Source organism: Miscanthus floridulus, chromosome 16 (genome assembly GCF_019320115.1).
Source record: "Miscanthus floridulus cultivar M001 chromosome 16, ASM1932011v1, whole genome shotgun sequence".
NCBI classification, from domain to species: Eukaryota; Viridiplantae; Streptophyta; class Magnoliopsida; order Poales; family Poaceae; genus Miscanthus; species Miscanthus floridulus.
Window position 1 is genome coordinate 92261847 of NC_089595.1, and position 25646 is coordinate 92287492.

Genomic DNA, 25646 nt, shown 5'->3' on the forward strand with positions numbered 1-25646 from the left:
CTTTTCCAATCGGATATTTGTGCAAGCCTGAAATTATGGTGAATCCATCATCCAAATAGTTGATGTCTATAAACACATTTAAATTCCTAGCTAATTATTCCATGGTGGTCAAGATCATCATTGTTAGTATGTGATGTTATAATTAGTTCTTAGAAGTAGAGTAGAATAGTTATTCTTCAATATTGTGCAATAATTGTTTTTACTACTATTTTCAATTTACAAGGCCGGGACTACCAATTTTAATTTTCCAATAATTAGTGTACAATAATGTTTTTCAAAAATGGTACTTTTGAGCTACAATTGTTGTTCATGAAGCTTGATTTCTTATTAATTCTTTGTAACTACTGTCTCAATATTTTTTTTTTGTGTAGAGATGAATCAAGAGTGGATGCATCTGTCCCAAACGGACAAGCGGTACATGCATAGCGTCAGCTAGTTTATCACCGATGCCAAAGCCCATGCTGGAAATAGGAACACTATCTTCTGGCCATGCAAAGATTGCAAGAATCAGAGGAACTTTCGTCAAATTGAGTCTATACGATCGCACTTGATTACCAGGGGGTTCATGCCAAACTATACAATATGGACTATGCATGGCGATGTTGGTGTGAATGTTCTGCAGGAAAATGATGATGATGTGGACATATCTGACGTAGCCATCCATGATGCTGACGAGGAACCCGGTGTCAACACGAAACCTATGGCCACAGTTAATAATGTGTTTAGGAACACGTTAGCTGACGACACCAAGGATAATGATGACATTTCTCAGCTGCTACGTTATGTAGAGACCGAATGTCTTAGTGAAAGACAACTGAGAAAGCTAGAGAAAATAAGACAAGATGGCAAAATACCATTGTATAGGGATTGTCCAATGAGCAAACTGGAAACCGACATCATGCTGTTAGAGTTCAAATCAACAAACGGATTGAGCGATAAAGGCTTCGATCAGTTGTTAGATATAATAAGGAAAATACTCCCAGAAAAAAATGAGTTGCCAGAAAAGACATACTTGGCCAAGCAAATGATATGCCCCATCAGCCTCGAGGTTGAAAAAATCCACGCGTGTTCCAATGATTGCAGATTGTACCATGAAGAAAAATACAAAGACTTGAACAAGTGCCCCAAGTGTGAAGCTCCATGGTACAAGGAAGGGCCGTCAGATGAGGGTACCAAGACCAGAGGAGGTCCCATAAAGGTCGTTTGGTATTTCCCTATAGCTCGCCGGGTGTATAGGCTATTTACATGTGCAAAGTCAGCCAAGCTGTTGCGCTAGCATGACGAAGAGCGTAAGAAAGATACAATGATGAGGCACCCCGCCGATGGGCATGACTAGAGGACTGTCAATACTATGTTCTATAAGGACATCGGTGGAGAGGTAAGGCACCTTTGGTTTGCTTTGAGCACAGATGGGATGAATCCTTTCGACCAGGTTAGAAGCAATCATAGCACATGGCTAGTGACGCTCTGTATATACAACCTTCCACCTTAGGTCTGTATGAAGCGGTCGTACATCCAAATACCACTACTGATCCAAGAGCTAAGACAACCTGGGAATGACATCAATGTGTTTCTAGAATCAGTGATCGATGAACTTCTGGAGATGTTTGAAAAGAGTGTGCTGGATGTTTGGGATGAGTACAAAAAGGAACAAGTCACAACCAAGGGAGTACTTATCGCTATAATCACCGACCTACCAGGTCGATGTTCGTTGTCCAGAGAGAAGACAAAAGTCTATACTGGATGTGTCGAGTGCTTGGACGATACCGATGCGGTAAATCTGTCAAATAACTCAAATATAGTTTATATGGGACACCGTAGGTTCCTACCTAAGGATCACCCTTACCGTAGGATCAGAAAAGATTTCAACGGTACTATCAAGAAACACTTAGCTCTAAAATATTGAGACAGGCCTGTGATACTTCGAGAACTCAACAAACTAGAGGTTGTTCTTGGAAAGGGGGACAATGCAGTAGCAGCGCCTGATGGGAGGTTTGGATGAAAAAACTGGTTTTTTTAGAAACTACCTTACCGGCCATTTCTAAGTGTATGCCACTATCTTGATCGCATGCACATCACTAAAAACGTATGCGCTAACACTCTTAACACCTTGATGGACACCGGGGGGACATCGAAGGATTCACTAGCCACACGTCTGGACATGCAACACTTGGGAATCGGGAAGGAGCTGCATCCCATGGAACTAGAGAATGGCCAGTTTGAACTTCCTGTTGTGTCATGGACATTGAAGAAGGAAGAAAAGCATGTGCTTATTTCTTTCTTCAATGAACTCAAAGTCCTGATGGGCTACTGTGTGAACCCAAAGAGGCTAGTGAACATGAGAGAACTCAAGTTCAACTATAGCCCTATGAAGGCCCATGACTGTCATGTCATTATAACTCAGCTACTTCCTGCTGCCCTACATGGTATCCTCCCCCAAAGGTCTGCGCCTCAATCATAAAGCTTTGCTCGTTCTTCAATGTGATCTCAAAAAAGGTCATTGATGTGTCCATGCTTGAGCAGCTATAGTGGGACATAGCCGAAACTCTCATTAGGCTTGAGATGCATTTCCCGCCAACTTACTTTGATATCTCATTGCATCTGCTCATTCATCTTGTTGACCAAATTAGAGCCTTTGGCCCAATGTACCTGCATCAAATGTTTCCTTTTGAAAGATTGATGAAAGTTTTCAGGAGGTATATTAGGAATAGATTTAGGTTAGAAGGAGGCATGGTTGAAGGATGGTCAATGGAGGAGGCCATTGAGTTCCGCACATATTATCTGGACATCAAAAGGGTCAGAGTTCTAGAATCTCATCACAAGGGAAGACTACGTGGCAAAGGAATGATTGGGGAGAAATCTATTACAGTAGACGACCCTATTTCTTTTAGACAGGCATAGTTCGTTGTTCTCCAACAAGCCGAGGGTGTGGTGCCATACATTGATGAGCACAGGCAATCGCTGCAAACTCTGTATCCGAGCAGGTCACAGGCTTGGCTAGATAAAAAACATAAGGAGGAATTTATCAACTGGTTGCAACGTCGCTTGCTTGGAATAAAGTTGGGTAATCAACTGGATGCCTTAGCCAAGGGACCTTCAAGTACATATCTTAAGTACCAAGGGTATGAGATCAATAGATTCACATTTTACACAAAAAAGCAAGATGGAAAGAGCACATACCAAAATTGTGATGTCCGTTTTGATGCTTACGATGAAAACAACAACGTGCAGGCGACATATTATGGTTTCATAGAGGAGATATGGGAGCTAGCCTACGGTCTGTTGAAGACAGCTCTTTTTCGCTGCTAGTGGGTCCGGCTCAAGAAAATCAATACTGATAGTGAAGGGTTCACTACCATTGATCTCACTAAGACCGCATATAGAGACAACCCCTTCGTCCTTGCGAGAGATGTTATGCAAGTCTTCTATACAAGGGACAATAAGACCAAAGGAAGGCTAAAAGTAGTCCTAGAAGGGAAAAGGAAGATTGTCGGTGTCGATGGAGTGACAGACGAAGAAGACTACATGGGCTATCAGGAAATGCCTCCATTCGGGGTGAACGTACCCCTACCTATCCTTCAAGAGGGTGACAAACATGCTTACGTACGGCTTGATCACAATGAGGCCCTCATTGTTGATGCACGTAAAGATAGTTAGATTATTGTTAACTATGTAATCATTATGCACATAACTGCGAAGGATGTTTGATCCTGATGAAACTCTCATCTCCTCTCTCCTCTTCGTTAATACTTTGCCGACTCAGCAAATATGCCGACGTATCATAGCAATTAATGAGAATGAAAGTTATTTAAAACTACCATTGAGATTGACCTTATTACTATTCAAACACTCGATTAGACATCGGACGTAATATTTCTAAACTTTACTCTCTGAATTTAAACACCAGCTAAATATAAATATAAATATATATGTCTAGATTTCTGATAGAAGGACATTGGGGCGACCATTCTCTTCCGAGCTACTACTAGTAGTGAGGGATCCACAACTCCTCGGCGTCACTGGTCCCCAACCAGTTTGTAGTCCCTGATCACAATACTCAAAGGAGCCCAGCCCATAGTAGGCATTGAGCAAAGGTGTAGTAGCTCCAACCTTCATTGATCATTGATGTATGTGCTCTTAGAGATGTGAATAGGAATGCATGTGGCTTGTGTGTTGACTGTTGAGTGATCCATTTACTTGATGCGTGTACTGTTCTAGTCTCCAGATCAGGCCGAGATGAAGAGGAACGCTAAGAAGGCCACAGAGAAAGAAGGTGCATTGAGAAAATTCATTTAATAATTTATAAAATTGAAACAAAAATTTTGGGCCGCCTAGGACTCGAACACGGGTCTCGGGGGGGTAAGTTGAGGTGTCTTAACCGTTGAGCCAGTAGGAGGAGTTCGAAAGAAAATGAAAAGTTATCATACTTAACACATTACTGCTACATTTTCAAAAAAACTGCTACACAACATCACTGTCGGTTTGGGGAATGAACCGACAGTGATGTACCCTCATCACTGTCGGTTTATAATGAGAACCGGCAGTGATGCGCTATTTCCTGAATTAATTAAATAATTTATAAAATTAAACAAAAAAATTTGGGCTGCTTAGGACTCGAATGCGGGTCTCGAGGGCTAGGTTGAGGGGTCTTAACCGTTGACCTAGTCGAAGGAGTTTGAAAGAAAATGAAAAGTTGTCCTACTTAACACCTAACTGCTATATTTAAAAAAAAACTGCTACACCAAATCACTGCCGGTTTTGGTTTTAAAACCGACAGTGATAGCTTCTATCAGTGTCGGTTGCTCAAACCGACACAGAAGGCTCCATTCACTGTTGTTTTTTAAACTAAAACCAACAGTGATGTGTAGATGCTCCTCACTTGCCAACAGTGTTCTCACTGGCCACAATAGTTGGAACACTGCTCCCACCTACCCCAACAACTTTAGTTCAAAAATAAAAATGTATCACGACTGCTAACCCCTATAAAATGGCCCTCAGCCATGAGCTAGCCTCTCCATGCATGTTGGTTTCAGTTAGACCTTATCAGCCATGATATAATATTTTCCTCTCACAACAAACCACAGATATCATTATGCGTTGTAGTCCACCAAAATGGTGCACACAAGAGGTACTAGAAGAATGCTACTAAAGATAGAGCAACGCCGAAGATTGGAGATGCCACAAGGTTCACAGATCCATCTGCTACAGTGCGCATCTGGAAAAAGGCCATGTACAGACAAGGCGGATTCATCGATGCCACCTTGTCATCTCTAACCGATATAGCTTGTAGACCACCTCGGTGCTGCTGTTTCACCCTAGTTGTGGTGCTAGAAGAATGCTACTGAGGTGGTTCCATTATAATGTGTTGATACACATTGATTGTAACATTGACCTGTACGTAAATAGGTCTTTGTTATCGTATATGGAATTTTAGTGTAAGGTCTTTGTTATCATATATGTAATTTATTTCTAATATTTTTGTTATTTTTTGATGTATTTAATTACTATCTAAATAAATATATCGTTGTTGTTAAAACTTTCCCACTGTACTATCTAAATAAGTATATCCTTTACATATATGCACCTTCACTATCGGTTCTACTTACAAACTGGCAATGATATTAACTTTCACTATCGGTTCTACTTAAAATCCGGAAGTGATGTCCATGCCCCCTATATAAAATAAACTGCCGTCCACATACATCGATCCCACCCACCCACGAACTCTCACAGTCTCATTTCTCACATTTCACTCTTACTTCTCAAGAAATCCACTCTCTCTCTATGTGATTTGGTCATGGCTCCTGCATTTTTCAATAGTATTGATATGTTGTCTTCTCTAATATTCTATCTATATTCATTTGATCTATATTTATATTCATGTTTCTTTGCATTCTACATTTATATATATTCTTATTCGTTGCATTCGATCTATATTTAATTATGTTGCCATATTTTACTTGGAAGAATTTTTTGTGCATATATTTTATGTTCATATTTTTTGGCATTTTATCGATCAGGTGGTGTGAACAAGGGACCTCCCCCACCACAAGAACCATGTTTCCACCCTAGCGATGAGCCATTCGCTCCTAATGTGACCATTCCACAGTTCCCTGATCCAGCTATTGTATGAAATATTTTCCAACATCTTTTGTTTTTTGATGCTAACAAATAAGCATAATTAGTTTAATATCATTGTTGCATACATATATGTCACAGACTATATCCCCAATAGATTGGCTGCGAACATCACTTAGCTGGTTCTTTATCTCGGACATCGTCGAGAACATGGCATCTAATGCAAGTGGTCGGCTATGGGCGTGTGAACTCAGTTTTTCCATCCCTTTGAGGGGTGCAAATCATTGGAACCATATCCACGAGACGGGAAGACAGAGCCCAGACATGATAAGCGCCCAATTCAGAGCCATGCACATCTGTTTAGAGGCTCTTTGATGTGTTTGCTATGATGTGTCTGATTTCTCGCACTTCAAGGCATTTGCTTTGAATGCTGGTGAAATGGTTTGCGAGCTACAACCGTGCGGATATGGTAAAATGGTCACTTATACGTGAGTCGTGATTATTTGTTGTTTATTATTGTAATAACATTCTCTAATCTTTTTCTTTTTCTCCGCATGCAGATTGTGCTCTAGGACCTTACCTATGTTACATGTGGCTTATGGGCCGTTCTAGACCAAGCTACGGAGCAACTCGGGTACGATTGGGACTTCTACAATGGTAACCTCGGCCAGCACACTATAGAAGGATGCCAGTATTACATAAGGATTACTAACAGGGGCAGTGGTTGATCAGTAGGTTACATCTATGGCTGACCATTCTTTTGGTATTGTGAGGCACGAGAGAGTACACTCATACGGGTATTGGACTTCATCGATACAAGTGGATACATAATCCATGACATCAATTACCATATATGGCTACAGAGGCATGTTAGTGTGCGTGGCCCGATCGAACCCGGTAGTGATTCTGATAGTAATTAATGTTTATTAGGTTGTTTTCAAGGTCATAGTTTAATTGGGTTCTAATTTTAATTGATACGGCTTTGTGTGTTTAATTATTGTCATGCATGTAATTCGTGTAACATTTGTTGGGCAACTAGAAATATATATTCCGTTGTTGTATTCATCTCAAACTTTTTCTTAGGCTTGCATGTGTCACGTGTGAAGGAAATACCAAGTTTGAGATTTTTTGGAGATGGTTTGCTACTTTCTGAGGTTTAATTAAATTTCCACGTGGTGACACCGTTAATTTATAGGTTGAACTGAATCTACTCATGAAAAGATCCGAAATGGTGCCAAACTTTTACACAGGCTCTAATGTGCCCTAGGGATAAGAATTTTGTGGAGGTGGATGACAAAATCTATTGGGTCCAAGATGAAATTCACCCTCTTTTGTCTCATTCGGCATAGAGAAAAATATAATAACTAAAAAAATGATCAAAAAAATCTTAGCTCCTGTGTGGGGTCTTAATTTGGGTGTACATGCTTGCCAAAAAAAAATTCAAGCTATTTTGACATAGACAGAGTATACATGCTTCACAGAGGTACATGTGCCTTTTCATCGAACCATGACTATACACATAAGTTATCAAGGTTTCTGTGGTTCATAGGCATTATGGTGTCGTATTCGTCTCAAACTTTTTCTTAGGCTTGCACGAGCCACGTGTGAAGGAAACACCAAGTTTAGGATTTTCGGAGATGGTTTGCTACTTTATGAGGTTTAATTGAATTTCCACGCGGCGACACCATTTAATTATAGGTTGAACTGAGTCTACCCACGAAAAGATTTGGAATGGTGCCAAACTTTTACACAGGCTTTAATGTGCCCTAGGGATAAGAATTTTGTGGAGATGGATGACAAAATCTATTAGATCCAAGATGAAATTCACCCTCTTTTGTCTCATTCGGCATAGAGAAGAATATAATAAATACAAAAATGATCAGAAAAACCTCAGATCCTGTGTGGGGTCTTAATTTGGGTGTACACGCTTGCCAAAAAAATTTCAAGCCATTTCAACATAGGCGAAGTATGCATGCTTCACAGAGATACATGTGCATTTTTATCGAACCATGACTATATACATAGGTTATCAATGTTTCTATGGTTCATAGACATTTTGGTGTCGTATTCGTCTCAAACTTTTTCTTATGCTTGCACGTGCCACGTGTGAAGGAAACACCAAGTTTGGGATTTTTTGGAGATGGTTTGCTACTTTCTGAGGTTTAATTGAATTTCCGTATGACGACACCATTTAATTATACGTTGAACTGAGTCTACTCACAAAAAGATTTGGAATGGTGCCAAACTTTTACACAGGCTTTAATGTGCCCTAGGGATAAGAATTTTGTGGAGATGGATGACAAAATCTATTAGATCCAAGATGAAATTCACCCTCTTTTGTCTCATTCGGCATAAAGAAGAATATAATAAATACAAAAATGATCAAAAAAACCTCAGATCCTGTGTGGGGTCTTAATTTGGGTGTACAAGCTTGCCAAAAAAAAATTCAAGCCATTTTGACATAGGAATACATATGCTTCTATTTATTCAGTATATAAAAAACACACTAGAATGCTACATTTTTCAAAAAAAAACTACTACACAACATCACTGTCGGTTTGGGGAATGAACTGGCGGTGATGTACCCTCATCACTGTCCATTTATAATGCGAACCGACAGTGATGAACTATTTCCCAAATTAATTAAATAATTTATAAAATTGAACAAAAAATATGAGCCGCCTAGGACTCGAACACGGGTCTCGGGGGCTAGGTTGAGGGGTGTTAACCGTTAAGCCAGTCGGAGGAGTTCAAAAAAAAATAAAAAGTTATCCTACTTAACACCTAACTGCTACATTTTTCAAAAAAACTGCTACACCACATCACTGCCGGTTTGGGGAATGACAGGCAGTGATGTACCCTCATCACTGTCGATTTATAATGAGAACCGACAGTGATGAGCTATTTTCCTGAAGTAATTAAGTATTTTTTTAAAAAAAGATTGGGCTGCCTGGGACTCGAACACGGGTCTTAGGGGCTTGGTTGAAGGGTCTTAATCATTGAGACAATCGGAGGAGTTCGAAAGAAAATGAAAAGTTATCCTACTTAACACCTAACTGCAAAACCACATCACTGCCGGTTTGGGGAATGAGCCGGCAGTGATGTACACCCATCACTGTCGGTTTGGGGAGTGACCCGACAGTGATGTACCCCATCACTGTCGGTTTCAACTTACAACCAGCAGTGATGAGATACTGGTATAAAAGAGGCGCAGGTTGAAATTATGTAAATTCATTTCAACCCGCGCCAACCCCGCCCCCAGCGCCGCCGGAGCACCACCCCATGCCGGAGCACCGCCCCGCGTCAGAGCACCACCCCACGCCGTCCATCGCCCCAAGCTAGAGCACCACGCCATCCATGCCCTCGTTCGTCGTCCATGACTCCAGTCGTGCCCCTCCTTCCCGGTGAGTGTCTTCAGGAGCACTCCCACCGTCGAGGTCTTCAGGAGCGCGCGGATAGCGGCTTTCCCTCCCCCATTGTGAGTGCGTGGCTCACTACCCGTTGTGTGTTTGATGAAATGCCCCATGGTGTTAGCACCTCATAGTAGCGCTTCTCCCTCCTGGTTCCTACCTTCCACCATCTATGGCTAGTAACATTGCTGATTTTTTTGTATCCCCCACATCACACGTATAATCATGGTCATCTCAACTCCATCTTCCATGAGTATTAGTGGTCTCCTTAGACCATGTAGGCTTGGATGCTAGGTAAAGGAAAAAGCAGGGACCTCGGTGGCTTCGTGGATTGCTAGATAGAGTAGCTTGTAGAAGAAGTCAGCGTCGCACCTGACAAATCGTAGAAACACATATGGAGCTATACGTTGTGGCTTAGCATGCATTTTCTCGAGAGCACGAGATGAGTAAAGTGACTGAGTCACAAGATGGCATAACATGGAGTGGTTGGGACAAGAAGAAACTGACAAATAGACACTGTGTTAGGAAAAATTAGTTCTAATACATCCACTCCTATGTGTATTATAGTTTTTTTAAGATAGTTGATAGTGTATGCCCACATTGATGATGTTGTTAGGGTATGTTTGTTTGTTCAGGTAAGAATCCCAGGTATCTGATTTTAAATGTCTAGGACTAGATTAAGCTATCTGGCCAGGGCTCGGATGCCGACAAAACTTGTCATGACTGTCATGCCTTAGCACACCGACCAAACATTTGAGTCATCCCTCAATGTTTGCACCATTAGTTCAGGGAACGAAAAATAAAGAACTATCTTGTGACTTTGGAGAGCATTTGCTGGTTTTTTATGAGCTTTCTAGCATCCTTACTAAGATAGTCTTTTCTAGCAGATTTTAGATGATTACTGATGATGATGTATTGTGTGATCTTGATACAATCACAGTGTGTGGATTACCAATGCATCAATGAGAGGTTTTTAGATAGTAATGGCAATGTAAAACATGACATAGATATGTGACACCTAAATAAGTGGATTTTATTAAGATATGACTATATAAGTCAATTTTAGCTTCCTCCAAAATTCATAAACCAATCGGTATAATATGACTATTGGTAGCAATAAAGAATTTGGTTATTCATCTTGCACATGAGCAATACTGACAATGTATTGCTGAACAATGTTCTTACTCTTAAGCTTCCCTAGTTTAGTGAGTTACTATTACCACTTTCCACATGCCTAATTTACTTAAATGTATAGGCAACCATGGCATGGTATGTAGTGCATATTGGTCACATGCCTGGGATTTATCGAACCTAAGAAGATTACTATACTCAAGTCAATCGCTACCCTGGTAATTTGCACAAAAAGTACAACACAAAAGCTAAAGCTTTGAGGGCCTACTATAGTCATCCGGCCTACCTTGCAAACCATGGGTAACTAGCCTACTATGGTCCAATGAATGCAAACCATGGCCATCCGCTGGCACTGGAGATTGAAGAGAAGCCACCTACTGGAGATGTGAAGATTAGGAGAATTGCTCCTTGGTCTTGGAAAGATGTCATGCTTTTATTTATGGCTATGGTCATTGCTTTTCTTATTTGGAAGTTGATGTGGGCTTAGTTTCATAGAACAGTAGGTGAACTTTGTTGTATGTGGACTTATTATTAGACTTTGCATTAAACATATTATATATATATATGAACATATGCTATTAGTAGTTGTTCGCAGCCAAAACTAACCATGATCGTATCATAGCCATGACTCATCGTCGCCTGTTACCCTGTCGCCGAAGAATAGATCGACAACAAGAAGCGGCTGATATTGCTAGGATGGGAGAGCCGCATGATCTGACAAATGGTGACGGTGTCAATTAGGACGGTGAGAACGAGCAGTCATGGCCCCGTTTGGCCTGCTCGATCTGGGTCAAAATGACCAAATGGCCAGGTAACTTTGGTATCATGTGACTATGTAGCCACACACGCTAATCAATTGAGAGGGTCATAGCTTGGTGTCTCTAGCAGGAGCCTCCGTTGACCAAGGAGCCAGAGGGTTCAGGTAGCAGGAAGGCCAGATCCAAGCGAGGCATGTCAAAGATTCTTGTTGGTAGGAATGCACACTAGCACATTACTGAGTTCGATGAATTTGGGGTTCCACTCTCACCGCCTATAGCTTTGACCAAATACAAGACTATCATCGGGTTACTTGTTAGGGACTTCATCCCAATTAGGTACATGAAGTGGATTGGGAAAGAGGATGACCCATGGAGGGTTCCCGAAAGTGAGAAGGATTACATATGGGATGTCAAGATCCTAGAGTATTTCAATTTCCCAATGGAGTATGACAGGGAGTTAGTCAAGAAAAAAGCAAAAGAAATCATGGGGACATGCTTCAAGAATTTCAAGGAGACATTGTACAAGAATATTGTCCTCCAAAATAAAGAGCAAGATTTTGATGGTGGACAGTTTAGCAAGCAGAAGGACTTCTGGTAGGATTTCAAGGAATACAAGTTATCCGAGGAGTACTTAGAACTGAGCAAGAAGAATAAGGAGAACTCACAAAAAGCACCAAATCCTCATCATCTCGGCTCTCGTGGCTACGCCAAAAAGATGCTAGAATTTGAAGCAGAACTTTAAAAGATGAATCGCCTTGCTGAGGAAGGCGTTTAGGTTGAGAGCACCGATTAGGAGCCTAGATCGGTAATATACTATATGGGGAGGAATGTACGGCACGTCGAGGATGGGAGCTTTTGCTCCACAAATCAACCCATGAGCGAACTCATCTAGAGGATCTCCCAGGTAACTGAGGAGGTGAGGCAAGGGACTCACACTTCTAATAGGGAGAAAGACGTGCTCACCCAAGCACTCAGAACCAAGGAGCACCCTGGTCGCACTAGTGGAACTGGTGTTATTCCTTGGAAACTAGCATTCCCCCAAGAATCTAACACTTATCGAAGCCGCTCGAGGGGTAGAGCAGAACAGGAGGCAGAGTATTTGAGACGACTAAAAGAGATGGAAGACAGAATGGAAGCATGGATTGAGGCGACTGTTAAAGCGCCAGTTGAGCAAATTTTATTATCCAAGGGCTCAGTAGTACCACAAAACCCTTCTACTGCCTTTAGCCTACAGTTTAGGGGTCGCAGCAGCTACGAATTGACCCCGCTCGATGAAGAAGAGACGAATGTGCCTCATCCGGTGGACGGCATCACTGAACCCATCAATGTTAAGTTTTATATCCATTAGGAATGGACAAAGGACAAGGTGGCGCTTGGCTAGGCCTGGCCTACGGGAGACGGGACAATTAATGGCTGTCCAATTCCACAGGGGTATGTTTGCGTCACCATTGACATAATACTTGATAAAAAGTATAACAAGATACCCATTGAGTACCCCGTAGCGGAAGACAGGCCGAAACTTGGTCAAAACAAGGGCTCTCAAGTGGCCTGGCACAAGTGCTTCATTAAGCTTGACCATCAATTGTCCTCTGACGATGAGGACAACTGCAAGTCTTCGCCCACCCGCGATGATCACTCACCATCTCCCAACAGAGATCACTCCCCTCCTCATCCGGAGCCATCACCCCCGAGAAGATAGAGGTCTCCTTCTATTCCTCCTCGTCCGACTCCATCTTCATCAGCCCTGAGAAAAGAGACTCCTCCTCCTCCTCCATCTTCATCAGCACTGGGAAAATAGAATTCTTGTCATCATCCTCCTCCTCCTCCTCCACCTCAGCCCAAAATAAGATCAAGGACATCCTCACAGTCATAGAAAAGGTCCTTGGATTCGGTCGCTAATGCTCCCAAAGTGGACCAATAAAAAAGAAAAAGGTTGTTAAGTGACAGCGTTACCACCTTGATGAAAGAAAAATTTACAGCACACATCTCGAAGGAAGATTGTGTTAGTTTCTTCAATCTCTGTGCCTCACTGGCTTTGTTTTTGTTGAAGTCCAAATTCGAAAGGCAAACACAAAATAAATACGCTACAACAAGAGACAAAGAAATACATAATAAAGATTTAAGGAACATATAGAAGTACATCGAAGACAACCCAGGATTAACCATGGAAGAGGCTACGAACATCTATTATGATGTACAAGGGATGGGAACACCGGCAATGAAGTATGAAAGGGGCAATCTTTTGGTTCCCGATCATGAGTATAAAAATCTAACAACAAATATGCGCCAGTTACATGAATATTACATGGCTCAAGCAACAGAGATGGACGACTTTGGTTTTGAGGTTATTATCTGTTTGCCACATGTTTTCCATTATCCTAAAGAAGAGAAGTTCGATGTCGAGTGGGAGTGCTTGTTCCAGCTATACTAGAAATGCTCTCTCGATGTTCAAATGTTGATGCCATGGACTATGTAAGTACCCTACATGCATGATATTACAATTAACTACTCTCTCGAGACACAAATTGTTAACATTTGAGCACTGCCCATGATTTTGTGTAGGTGTATAGCAAAATTTTGCTTTCTAAAAAGCAAATGAGATTACATAGGCTTCTTGGACCCCTTGTGAGTCAATGAGAGGACATGTCTAGGCCTCCATGGATGTGACATGGAAGACCTGAAATAGAGATTTATTGTTGTTTTTGATGAATTCACGATGAAGAACAAAACCCACATACTTCTAGCCTACAACTGTTAGTATGTGTTCATGGCTTTTAATTTTATGTTTCTTTTTTTGTTAAGATTATTCGATAATTAGGATTTTGTGATTGTAGCAACCATTTCGTCTTCATTTGTGTTAATCTTGCCAAAAATTTGATCGAGGTGTGGGACTCGAAGAAAAAACCATTTCATCATCTGGATGCACTGGTGGCAGTGCTGAATTAATAAGCGATCCTAATAACATATTATTTTCTAATCACACATACTGCTTTCTAATGTTTCCTCCTTTAATGTTGCTCAGTGTCCGAAGAAGACATATCGGTGGGACGCCGGTCCCATTCAAGGTTGTCGAAATAGAGGGGAAGTACCTATCATAGTCGGTGGGAAACAATGAATGCGGGTTTTATGTAATGAGAGGAATGCTTTGCTACATCGGCGGAAAATCGGAAGAAGCCGATAAGTTGGTGTGTATAATCCCCATTTCATTTATGTCTGTTAATAATTCAACAAAATGATTTACTGTTCAGGAAAGAATTCTCATGAATAGACCCCTAGCGAAAAGAATTCAGGAAATGGACCCTTAGCTCGGCGCCATTGATGCTAGCGCCGAGCTAGGCGTCGAGCTCCTGGGCACGGTCGAAGACCTGCTAGGGGGCTCGGTGCTAGAGTGACTGGCGCCGAGCTCGGTGCCATAGATCTTGGCACCGAGCTCGGCACCGTAGATCTTGGCGTCGAGCTCGACGCTAGTCACTCTGGTGCCGAGCTCGAAAATATCTAACGGGCCCCTACCTTTCCTCTCTTCTTTTTCCGTCCACCATCGATGCCTAGCCAAGCACTACCGCCGCCGCTGCCGCCCTTGCCCGTGCCACCACTGCGCCTGTGCCCGTGCCCCCGTCGTGCCACCACGCCCGCGCCACGCCGAGCCACGCCGCGCCGTGCCCGCGCCGCCATCGAGCCTGGTCCCGCACTGTGCCCGAGGCCACGCCCGTGCCAAGCCATGCCGTGTCGAGCTCGCCCCACGCCGAGCCTGCTCCCGCCCCGCACCGTGCCTCGGCGTGCTGTAGCGCTGCGCCGCCGCCCGCGCTGCACTGTTGCCTGTGGTTGGCCGCCGCGCCGCGCCACGCTGTTGCCCATGGTTGGCCGCCGTGCCGCGCCGCCTCTGCCGCCCTCCACCACTGTCCTCACCTTGCCCTCCACCATCGGCCTCGGTCATGGGCTGCCTTGCCGCCCTCAACCGCCAGCCTCACCCCACCTTGCCGCCGTCCACCGCCGGCGTGCCTCCCGCGCCCATCGAGCTAGACTCGCCACGCGTAGCCCTAGGCATCCCGTGCCTGCCATGCGCCACCGCTATCATCTACCATGCCACTGTCGGCCCAGATCTTCAGCCTGACCCACGCCCATCGTCTGCCGCCCTGAAAAGGTAAAAATTATGAATATGCAATGTACCTACTTAGTTGGCATTTGTTATTTATTAGTTAATGTGATGACTCAGGTAGTTGATTTAGTTAGTGATCTAGTGAGATATATATGTAAATAGATAGAAACATAGACACATAGGCATATAGATATAGTTAGATAGCTACTTAGATATGTAGTTATATTTTTAGTTATCTACATATGATCTAGCTATTTAGTGAGTACACTGTAAATATATACGTAGTTATTATCTTGATTACTTAGTTTGTAGTTAGAAAGTACTTGTTGGGTACTATCTATCGTCTAATTTGAACTAAAGTATATGTGTTTCGTTACGTGTTTGAATTAGATGGACAACCTAGTGATCATATATCATGGAGGCACCGTTGAAAGCGATCGCTATGGATATGTTGAGTTTCTTGACATGCAAAGTGTACCTGTGCTATTCAATGATAGACCTTCATTTAGTGACATGGTTGCAAGGGCTCAGGGGGAGCTGCATTGCCTTGGAGATGATGGCATTGCAGTTGACGATGTACTGCACCTAGGTTGTCCTCCGAACATCTTCAGGCGAATGATCTCTATTGGTTGTGTGGATCAGTGGGAGAACTATGTAAGATCGGCTATGAAGAGCCAGCTGCAATGTTTGGATGTGGTTGTGCGTCGGGTGTTAGTTGATCCCATCCCTCATGGGTTTACCCCAGCAATGGATCATCAGGCATACATCGACCCTCCCATTCCGAAACCTTACCTACATGTGCAGATTGCACCTATGGTTCCCGATGCTCAATCTGCCCCCAATGCGGTATTTGGAGATGGTTGTCAGACTCAATTTTCCATGGTAGATCCTCCTTATGAGATCCCTTTGACATAGAATCATCCGAGTAAGTGTCTTAACTACATGGTTTTTGGGAGCTTACCCCATTCCTTACATCTATTTCTTTCATTCTTTGCTCATTTCTGTAATGATGTTGTAGGACACATTCTTGAGAATGTGGATGTGCCCCCTGTTGCTGCGCAAGTGCACTTTGGAGATGGATTCCGTGGGTCAAATAGTGTTGAAATTATGCATGATTTGAAGCCATATGAGATGGCTAGGGCTCTTGATTCTGATGATGATCGCCCTATTGGAGAGCTGATGGAGAGTTATGTTGAGATGATGAGGCGTATCTTTCCTGGCCGCCGTGATCCTAGAGTTTACGAGTTCAGCGATCTTGCTCATTCCGATCAGGCGTTTGCAGAAGGACATGATGATGAGCTCCTAGAAGCTCCTGAGGCTGGTCCTAACATGGTAATTGAGAATGGGAGGGTGTTCAATGACCTCCCTGCTTTGAAGAGGTGGTTGCAGGCTTTTACAGTGATACGAAAGAGGCCTTACAGGGTATTGCATTCATATGCGGAGCACCATTACACAGTTATGTGTGACAAGGAATGCTGCCCATGGAGGGTTTGTGCAAGGAAGCAACTGGTAACTAGAAAATGGAAGATCACAAAAGTTGTCGGGCCACACAATTATGCTGACCATGAGCTAACACTGAGGCATCAGCAGTTGACATCTACCCTCATTGCCAAGCGGTTGATGGGAATTTTGCAGGGAGAACCCAACATGAAGGTGAGGATAATTATCAGGATAATTGAAGCATTGTATGGAGGATATGTGATAACTTATGCTAAGTAGTGAGCATGGAAGATGATATATGGGGACTGGGAGGATGGGTATGAGCAGCTGCCAGTTCTTTTCAATGCAATTAAAGTGGTGAATCTAGGCATACAGACTACATCCCAAAACCTAATGCATGGAAGGATGGGAGGCAGATATTCTTCCGTGCCTTCTGGTGCTTCCCTCAGTGTGTCGAGGCCTTTAGGCACTGTTGTCCCATCTTCTCCATTGATGGTATATTCTTGATTGGCAAATACTAGGGCACACTTCTTATAGCCATATCCTGTGATGCGAACAACAAGTTGGTTTCTTTGGCATTTGCCTTGGTTGAGAAGGAGAACAATGACAGTTGGGGATGGTTCTTGAGGCTAGTCCAGATACACGTGGTTAGGACTGGCAGGGAGGTTGGTGTCATATCTGATAGGCATCAGGGCATACTTAATGCCATGTGAGAGCAGATAGAGGGGTATGCACCGTTGCACCATCGTTGGTGTACTCGGCACCTTGCCGAGAATCTACTCCGGAAGGATGGTGTTAAGGGTAACTTTGATCTATTCTAGGAGTCTGCTCTATAGCTTGAGGACAAGTACTTTAAGGAAAAGTTGGAGCAGGTCAGAACCGCATCAAATGTAGAAGGTAGACAATGGCTCACAGGTTTGATGAGGGATTTGGAGAAATGGATGAAAGCTCACGACGCCGGTGGCTGGAGGTACGAGTTTTAGTGCAGCAACATGGCAGAGTCATTCAATAAGTTACTATTGGGGATACGTGGTATGCCCATGAATGCAATCATTCAATTCACCTTCTATAAGCTTGTTGCCTGGTTCAATGATAGACACACCCATGCATTGCAGTTGCGAAGTGATGGAGAGATATGGGCTCTAAAATCAAAGGCACACCTAGAGAAGGCAAGAGAAAGGGCTGGCACACATGAGGTTGCATGCTTTGACCATGCCACAGGGACTTATCAGGTCAAGCATAGGGCGGTACAATGTCCGACGGCGAGGTTTGAGAGTTGAGGATACATGTGGTTGTCCTCCAAGATTTCAAGTGCACTTGTGGTAAACCAAGGCAATACCACTTTATATGTTCTCATTTGGTGGCAGTAGCTAGGCATTGCAACTATAATATTGAGAGGAGGATACCTCACAAGTTCAGTGTCGACACGCTTGTGAACACATGGAGCCCTCGCTTCGTGCCTTTTTGGGACCCTAGAGAGTGGCCTCCATATGATGGGCCGAAGTACATTGTGGATCTAGCTTACCGTTGGAACAAGCGTGGATCAAGGCAGAGGATGAGGCACATGATGGTTATGGATCAGATACCCGGTAGAACTAGGTGTGGGAGAGGAACTCCATTTGTTACTAATCCCGAGCAGTACGAGTGCGGCAAGTGCGGTAGACTTGGCCACAACTCATGAAGTTGCCGTTGGCAGATTAGTGAGGTAGGACTATTGGTTTATATTAATATTTTATATTTGTCATATTCATATATTTAATTATGCATGTCTCAATTTATGCTTGTATTTGTGTCAATTACTTATACATTTCTAAGTTCATGTTTCATTGTATATTGGAATTCTAATTCATTCACTTTTTTGTAGGATGGAGCAATTCCACCTGCTCGACCCAACATACGAGGCGACCCACCGAGGACATCTCATAGTGCTGGGGTAGGTAATAATCTATAAGTTTTATTCGTACATGTGTTTGTGAAGTAACAGGAGACTATGTTTTATTCGATGCAGGACCTTCGCACCTTCGTCCTAGAACCCACAGTGGGTTCTTGGACATGAGGTACGACGACAGGTACACTCCTTTCTTGTAAAGAGATGGCCTGGATGTCATCTCTTTTTAGGTTCGTCGTGGGTTGCCCAAGTTCAACTCAGCGGCCATAACTACGTTGATAGACAGGTATTAAAGTGAATCATTGCCTCTATTCATGGCCATTTGTTCATGCGATTGACTTTTTGACAAGTAATCTTGCTTTGTCTTAAATATAGGTGGTGGTCGGAGACTCACAGCTTCCACCTACCTTTCGGGGAGATGATAGTCTCGCTCTAGGACTGTCAGAAGATGCTAGGACTAAGGATTCATGGCAACCCAGTCACCGGGCAGTGCAGGTCAGAGGGCTGGAGAGCACGAGTGGAGGCCTTCCTTAGGCATGAGCTTGGAGAGCAAGGGGCTCGTACTTCTAGAGTTCCCATCTCCTGGCTACGTGAAGAGTTCGCACAGTGCCCCGAGGAGGTAGATGAGGAGACGGTTGGGTACTACTGCCAGGCGTGGATCCTACACCTTTTTGCCTGCGTTCTCTTTCTTGACGCCACGGTTGATAGTGCGTCCTGGATGTGGATCCACTGCCTCAGTGACTAGGACCAGGCGGGTCAGTACAGCTGGGGCTCTGTAGTCTTGTGTTTTCTATACTAGCAGCTGTGCGAGGGGTGTCGTCGGTCTTCGTCCAACCCGTCACTTGGTGGATGCGTGTACCTGTTACAGCTGTGGATGTGGACTCGTCTTCTAGTTGGCCGTCCAGAGGTTCTGGATCGTCGTGAGTGGTTCCAAGGTCAGCCTCCAAGTCGCCAGCTGACATGGGCGTACCTTTGGGACCAGGTCAGGGTTCCACACACGAGGATAGACCATGCGTACATTGAGTACACGAACGAGCTAGATACGCTAATGACGTCTAGTGTAAGTAAATTTTATTTTCCATGCTGCTTTGAAAAGGATTAGTATACCATCTAACATCTTATTTAGACATGCTGCAAGTGGAGTGGGAGCCGTACGGTGGAGAGGACACACTTCCTTTTCAACTGATCAACGTTTGTGGGGCCGACGACAACTTCTATAGGATGAGGTGCCCTCTAATCTGCTTCTATGCTGTCGAGTACCATCTGCTAGATAGGGTTGCACGCCAATTCAGAGTGAGACAGCTTTGGCCTACGGCTCTGTTCTCGACTGGGGTTGACTTATATAAGTAAGTGTTTTGATATTTCAAATGTCTCATGATGATGGTCCATTTCTATTAATATAATGACATACGTGCAGGTTGGATCGTCAGAGGAACAAGAAGATTTTTGACTGGGATAGGAACCACCAGTCCTTCATTGAGGAATGGGAGGAGATGCACGACAACGTGGACGACAACAACGAGCCACACATGAACCATGAGTTTAGGCGGTACCAAGCTTGGTACCAGCATGCGATACGTTGCAGGCTGAGGCTACAGCGGACCGAAGCTGACTACGCTGACATTGAGTCCTCCAATGATGAAGACACGGCGTACGACCAGTCGACTCATGCAGGAAGGCAGGCGGAGGCAGGACTGATCTTGGACAGAGTGGTAAGCCAATTGCCTTATTTTTGTACGTTAAGTTGCATAACAATACATTAGGCGTTCTTGGACCGATATTAGGAGTTATCTATTGTAGTTAGTGCAACCTTCGAGCCGTATCACCCTTATAATACGTTAGATTCTTGTACAAAAGAAAACAAAACCTATTGCTATCTGTTCAGAAGTATTATTATTGAGAACTTTGTGGCAGGGCAATACACTCAAATGCTTAGTTGAAGAGATCGAGCACGTTTGGCTGAGAGTCAATGACGACTACATACTTGGCTTCCTAGACGTAGGATGAAAAATATTCTTTCAAACATATCATTAATACGTTAGATTCTTTCAGTTAACATAGTTTTATACAATAGAGGTTGTCATGTCGTCTACGCCGTGCGGTTAGTCGTTGTGGTTGCAGGACAGATACGACGCAAGATGTGTATGTTCCTTCCACAGGCAGAGGAGGCTTAGGTTCCTCTAGTCAAGCAGCTACATGGGACGGGGACGAGGATGAGGAAGACAATGATGATGATGACGTGGACAAGAGGCATGAGGAGCTTGGCCCCTCTCAGCTCCATGATGCTCCCTCAACTCATCCTACACCACCTCTAGGCACTAGGCGACATCGTCCACGTGACCCTTACACTCTAGGCACCAGCGCTTTGGGTCATAAGGGTAAGGGCAAGAGCAGGAGGCAGTGAGGGATGTGGTAGCTGTTAGTATGAACTATTATAGATTTTGTATTTACTTTTCTGTAACTATTTGAGACTGTATGGACATTGTGGACTATTTGGACTTTGCATGACATATTATATTGGTTGTGATGTTCGTTGTGGTTGTATTATGCTCCTTGGATGATTAAATGTTTGGAATATATATTGATGTCTCTGTTTATAACTGTGGATGCTCCTAAAACAAGGCAAACTCTTGCAAATTTTTCCTGTGAAACATTAATCATACTACACTTCTACAAAGGCACAAATGTAGTACACAGATTAACTATAAATTTATTAGAACGTGTATAATCCAAACGTATCGTACATATGCTTTGTTGATGAATCTAGGGTTACCAAGCAACAGTGAACGAATCTATGCTTTTTAGACAATAAACATAGAGCAAGAAGCTCACTCAGTCTGGCAGTGTCGTCCTTATCCTTGTCTCCCTCATCAAACAACACAATCGATGATTGAACAGTGCGACCAACTCGTGATCTATGGTCATCTAACTTCTTCTCCTCATACCTTGCATGAGCCACCTCTGTGGCATGTTCCCCACTACAACCAATCCCTTCATGTATAAAATACAATCAGTTAGCAACACGATTATATTACATTTAAAACTAGGCAACGAAAAAAAGGTTTTCAAGCACTCACTGGCACATAATGTAGCAACATGCTCGTTCAAGACCTGCATCTGTACTCTTGTCTCATCCCTTGCCTCATTCCTTGCCCTCTCCTCCTCTAACGTCATCCGCCTCTCCAATCCCCATTTGTTAAGCCCAACATCGATCGGGTTACAAATACCGCGCTATCTAGCAAACTCATGCATATTTTCTTTGTGATGTTTAACGAATAGGTTGACGTAGTCATGTCCATATCCCCTCTTCCATGCAATTAGTTGCCTCTTCTTCAGTTCATCCAAGAACTTAGCTTGACCATCATAATATTCCCAACTGCATTTTCTAGTGCTCTGTTCAAAATAAATATTATATCATATATGTCTTAGCAAAACAAACAAAATACGATTTCATGTTTACTAGAAAAATAACGAACCTCATCATACTCAATCATATGGCCACAATAATGGCCTATTCCAAGCTTCGAAGGGACTTGGCCATAGTTGGATTTTACAGCACATTCACATATGACAGGAGGTGCTTTGTAGATTACCCTTTCTTTCTTCTTTTCCTTAACCCTCTGCGGTTCTTTCGGCCATTGGTTCTTAGGAACATACAACCACTCCATAAAACGACACTTCGCCATTGAAAACACCTAAATAATGAGACATCAGTACATGAACACATATAGCTCAAGATTTCAACACATACACTTTGCACTGACTTCATGCTTGTTTGGACACACAAACTCCAACGTATTCTTAGGGTTTATCACAGCTTGATCTCCGCAATCGCACAGAGGAGGTTCCTCGAGTCGTCTAACTACGGCTATGTGCTTCTCCTTAGCCGTCATTGGCGGAGGGTTAGGGGGGTGGAACCCACCGCTTGAAGTGCTCACGTGGATGTCTCCTTCTAAACCAATCGTCAAAAAGAGGTACCTAGGATTAAACTTGTCTGCACCATCGATCCACTGAAAGAAAAAACACCTCTCATGGTCCTACACAACGAGATTCTAACAAAATATTAGTAGCATACTTACACAAATAAAGAAAAAGAATAGTGCAAACAATTTCTTACATTAAACTGACTACATGTGTAGAAGCAACGCGCCGCTGTGTTCGGATGTTTCAATTGAAAAACATGGGCTGGGAAACCACAGTCATAGTTAGGGATAGGGAGATCAGGAGGGACGGGGGCATATTTGCTAGACGCGTCGGGATATAATTCTCGAGGATGACCCCGTTTTCGCCAAAATTCCTCCCGAAACATTTCTTGCATCTAACAAAACAGATGTAATTTAACAAACATAAATCAAAACATCACAAATAAATATCAATAAGAACCATAACTACAATATAACCAATTTCGTTCTAAGAACCGAAAGCAGTTAACATTAAACCCTAAACCTAGGGTTTCTCATTTGATCCACAACAATAAACCCATGACATAACTACATGCGCCTAGGTTTGCTAGCTTTTTTCACGCCTTGGATTTAACCTACGATTGTATAATACATATATTGAGGGATACAATGAAACCCTAAGTGATGACGATTCTTAGGTTTAAAAATCCGACTAATATATACTGAATCGATGCGAAAAAAACAAGGAGGGAGTGATGATACCTTGTTCTCGAAGATCTATGGATCAAATCAAGGTTTTCAAGGTCCAATATGACGATTCGTGAGGTAGGGTGAAGTGGGGAGAGAAAAACCTGAGAGGGAGGAGAAAGAAGAGGAAGAACGCTCGGGCAAGAAGGTTGGGCCGGGGTTAAATCCAGGGAGCTCGGCGCCAGTCACTACGGCGCCGAGCTCAGCGCCAAGATCTACGACGCCGAGCTCGGCGCCAGTCACTCTGGCGCCGAGCCCCTTGGCAGGTCATCAACCGTGCCCAGAAGCTCGGTGCCAGCATCAATGGCGCCGAGCTAAGGGTCAATTTCCTGAATTCTTTCCGTCAGGGGTCTATTTATGAGAAACTTTCAAAAAAGGGGTCAAATTATAAAAAATTTGGGCTGAAATGCTTACAAACTCTTAGATAATAGTACGTTCCCAACAAATCCAAGATACTAGGCTCAAAGGAAAGGATCCGAAATAGGTCTAGTTTGCTTCGTTGAAAAAACAAGTTGAAATACTGTTTTGACTGATTTGGTGTGAGAGAAAAATACTATTTCAGCTAAAAAATAAGCTGAAAAAACGAATTATAAGAGAAGCAAAGTGGACCATACTAGCGGCGAGGTCGACCCGCACAAGGTGCTCGTCCGCATCCACGGCCAGGGCGTCGAGGTCTTCTTCGACCGGGGCAACCACGGCGGAGGTAAGGCGCGGCCAATGGCCGCCCAGATTCACCTCGCCTCCGCGCTCGATTGCCATCGTCGGCAAAGACCTCCACCAATTCCATTGTCGCCTTGTCCCCTTTCCTGCTGCAGCTGCTTCGCTACGCCACTAGATTGTTCGATGAAATGACTTCAGAGCGCTGTGACTTGGATAAGTTCTGCAGCGCAGAATGTTTTATCAACTGTGACATTCAACTTTCTTTACTAAACTTCATTCATCGATGCTTGCTCAAAAACTGAAATATATGTTTTATGGGGCTATTAGTACTTAGAATGTTGTTGAGAATGCATACACGTTTTTCTTTGTGCGATACAAGATTAAACTGGTTCAAAAATCTAAGCAGGCAACAGTAATAGTTCCAAGGATATTATTGGTTTACGCAAGATTTATTTAGTTTACTATTTCCTTCCAATTATATTTTACACAACAGTAATATAGAAATGTTCGCATGAATGACTACTGTCTTTCAATTATATTTAGAAGAAATACATTGATTGCACTATAAACTTTATCTTTCCAATTCAATTCTACAGGAGTCAATAAAGGTAGTAATATTGTAAAAATACCTTTCTGAAGCAACACTTGCATTCGTGTCAGAGTAGCAACACGTTTTCTCAAGATATATAAAGTACTATGCAAGTTAACACTTGTTTTTTCTTATGCAACTGTCTCAGACAGTTATACTTGCTGAAGCAAACATTGTTATGAGAAAACTTAGCATGCTGGTTCATTATTTGATCTACTCAAAATAATTAAATGCATAGCCTCACCATTCTTAAAGTGGGAATACATGTAGGATGCTCTTGTGGTGCAACCTTTTTTTTTTTGAATCGGTAGAGATGAACACCACAAATATTTTTGTTTTCATTTTCAAGCATCATAAGCTAGTAACTTTAGATGGAAGATGTGAAACTACCCCAACTCTTGTAAGCAATATATTCAACTGGAGAAGGTATATTGGTATATGTGTCCTGCCTTTTCTTGCATAAACTGTTTCTGGAAAATACATATTAGCACTCAAGACATTCTCCAAAAATGTCAACAACTTTCTTAGAGATATGAAAAGAAGAAAGGACATCTTCACTGCTAGCTACGTAAATAGGGGCAACCTTTTTATGACTCATCGCTGTATATTCGAGATTATCTTTGGATTTCACTTCAGTCCTTTGCAGTAACTATTCATTCCACGTTCAGATCTCTTTCACTGACGACAAGACCATACTATCTCAGTTTGTTCAGCGAGCAGTGAATGAGATGGCAAACTCTGTTTGTTGAGTGCTTTCAGTTGGATCCCATTCAAAGCAAAGTTCACTCAGTTCAGAAAAAAACATAAGAATCTCAGTGAAATCCATACTTCCAAAATACTCTTACTGATAAACATATGCGAACTAATTCACTCCGAATAAAGGAAGAAGAAATATCCCTGTTAACAATCTCTACTTTTTACTATAATCCAATTGTATCAGCCGATGC

General features: G+C 42.9%; 1 protein-coding gene across 1 annotated transcript in view; it reads right to left on the minus strand.

Moving 5' to 3' along the window:
• The window catches only part of LOC136511023 (argininosuccinate synthase, chloroplastic-like), a 28092-nt gene extending 3883 nt beyond the window's left edge, over positions 1–24209 (minus strand). The window contains exon 1 of the mRNA XM_066505270.1: positions 24065–24209. Within this exon, the coding sequence (XP_066361367.1) occupies positions 24065–24209 (145 nt within the window). The remainder of the gene's footprint in view (positions 1–24064) is intronic.
• Between the last annotated feature and the right edge of the window lie 1437 nt (positions 24210–25646).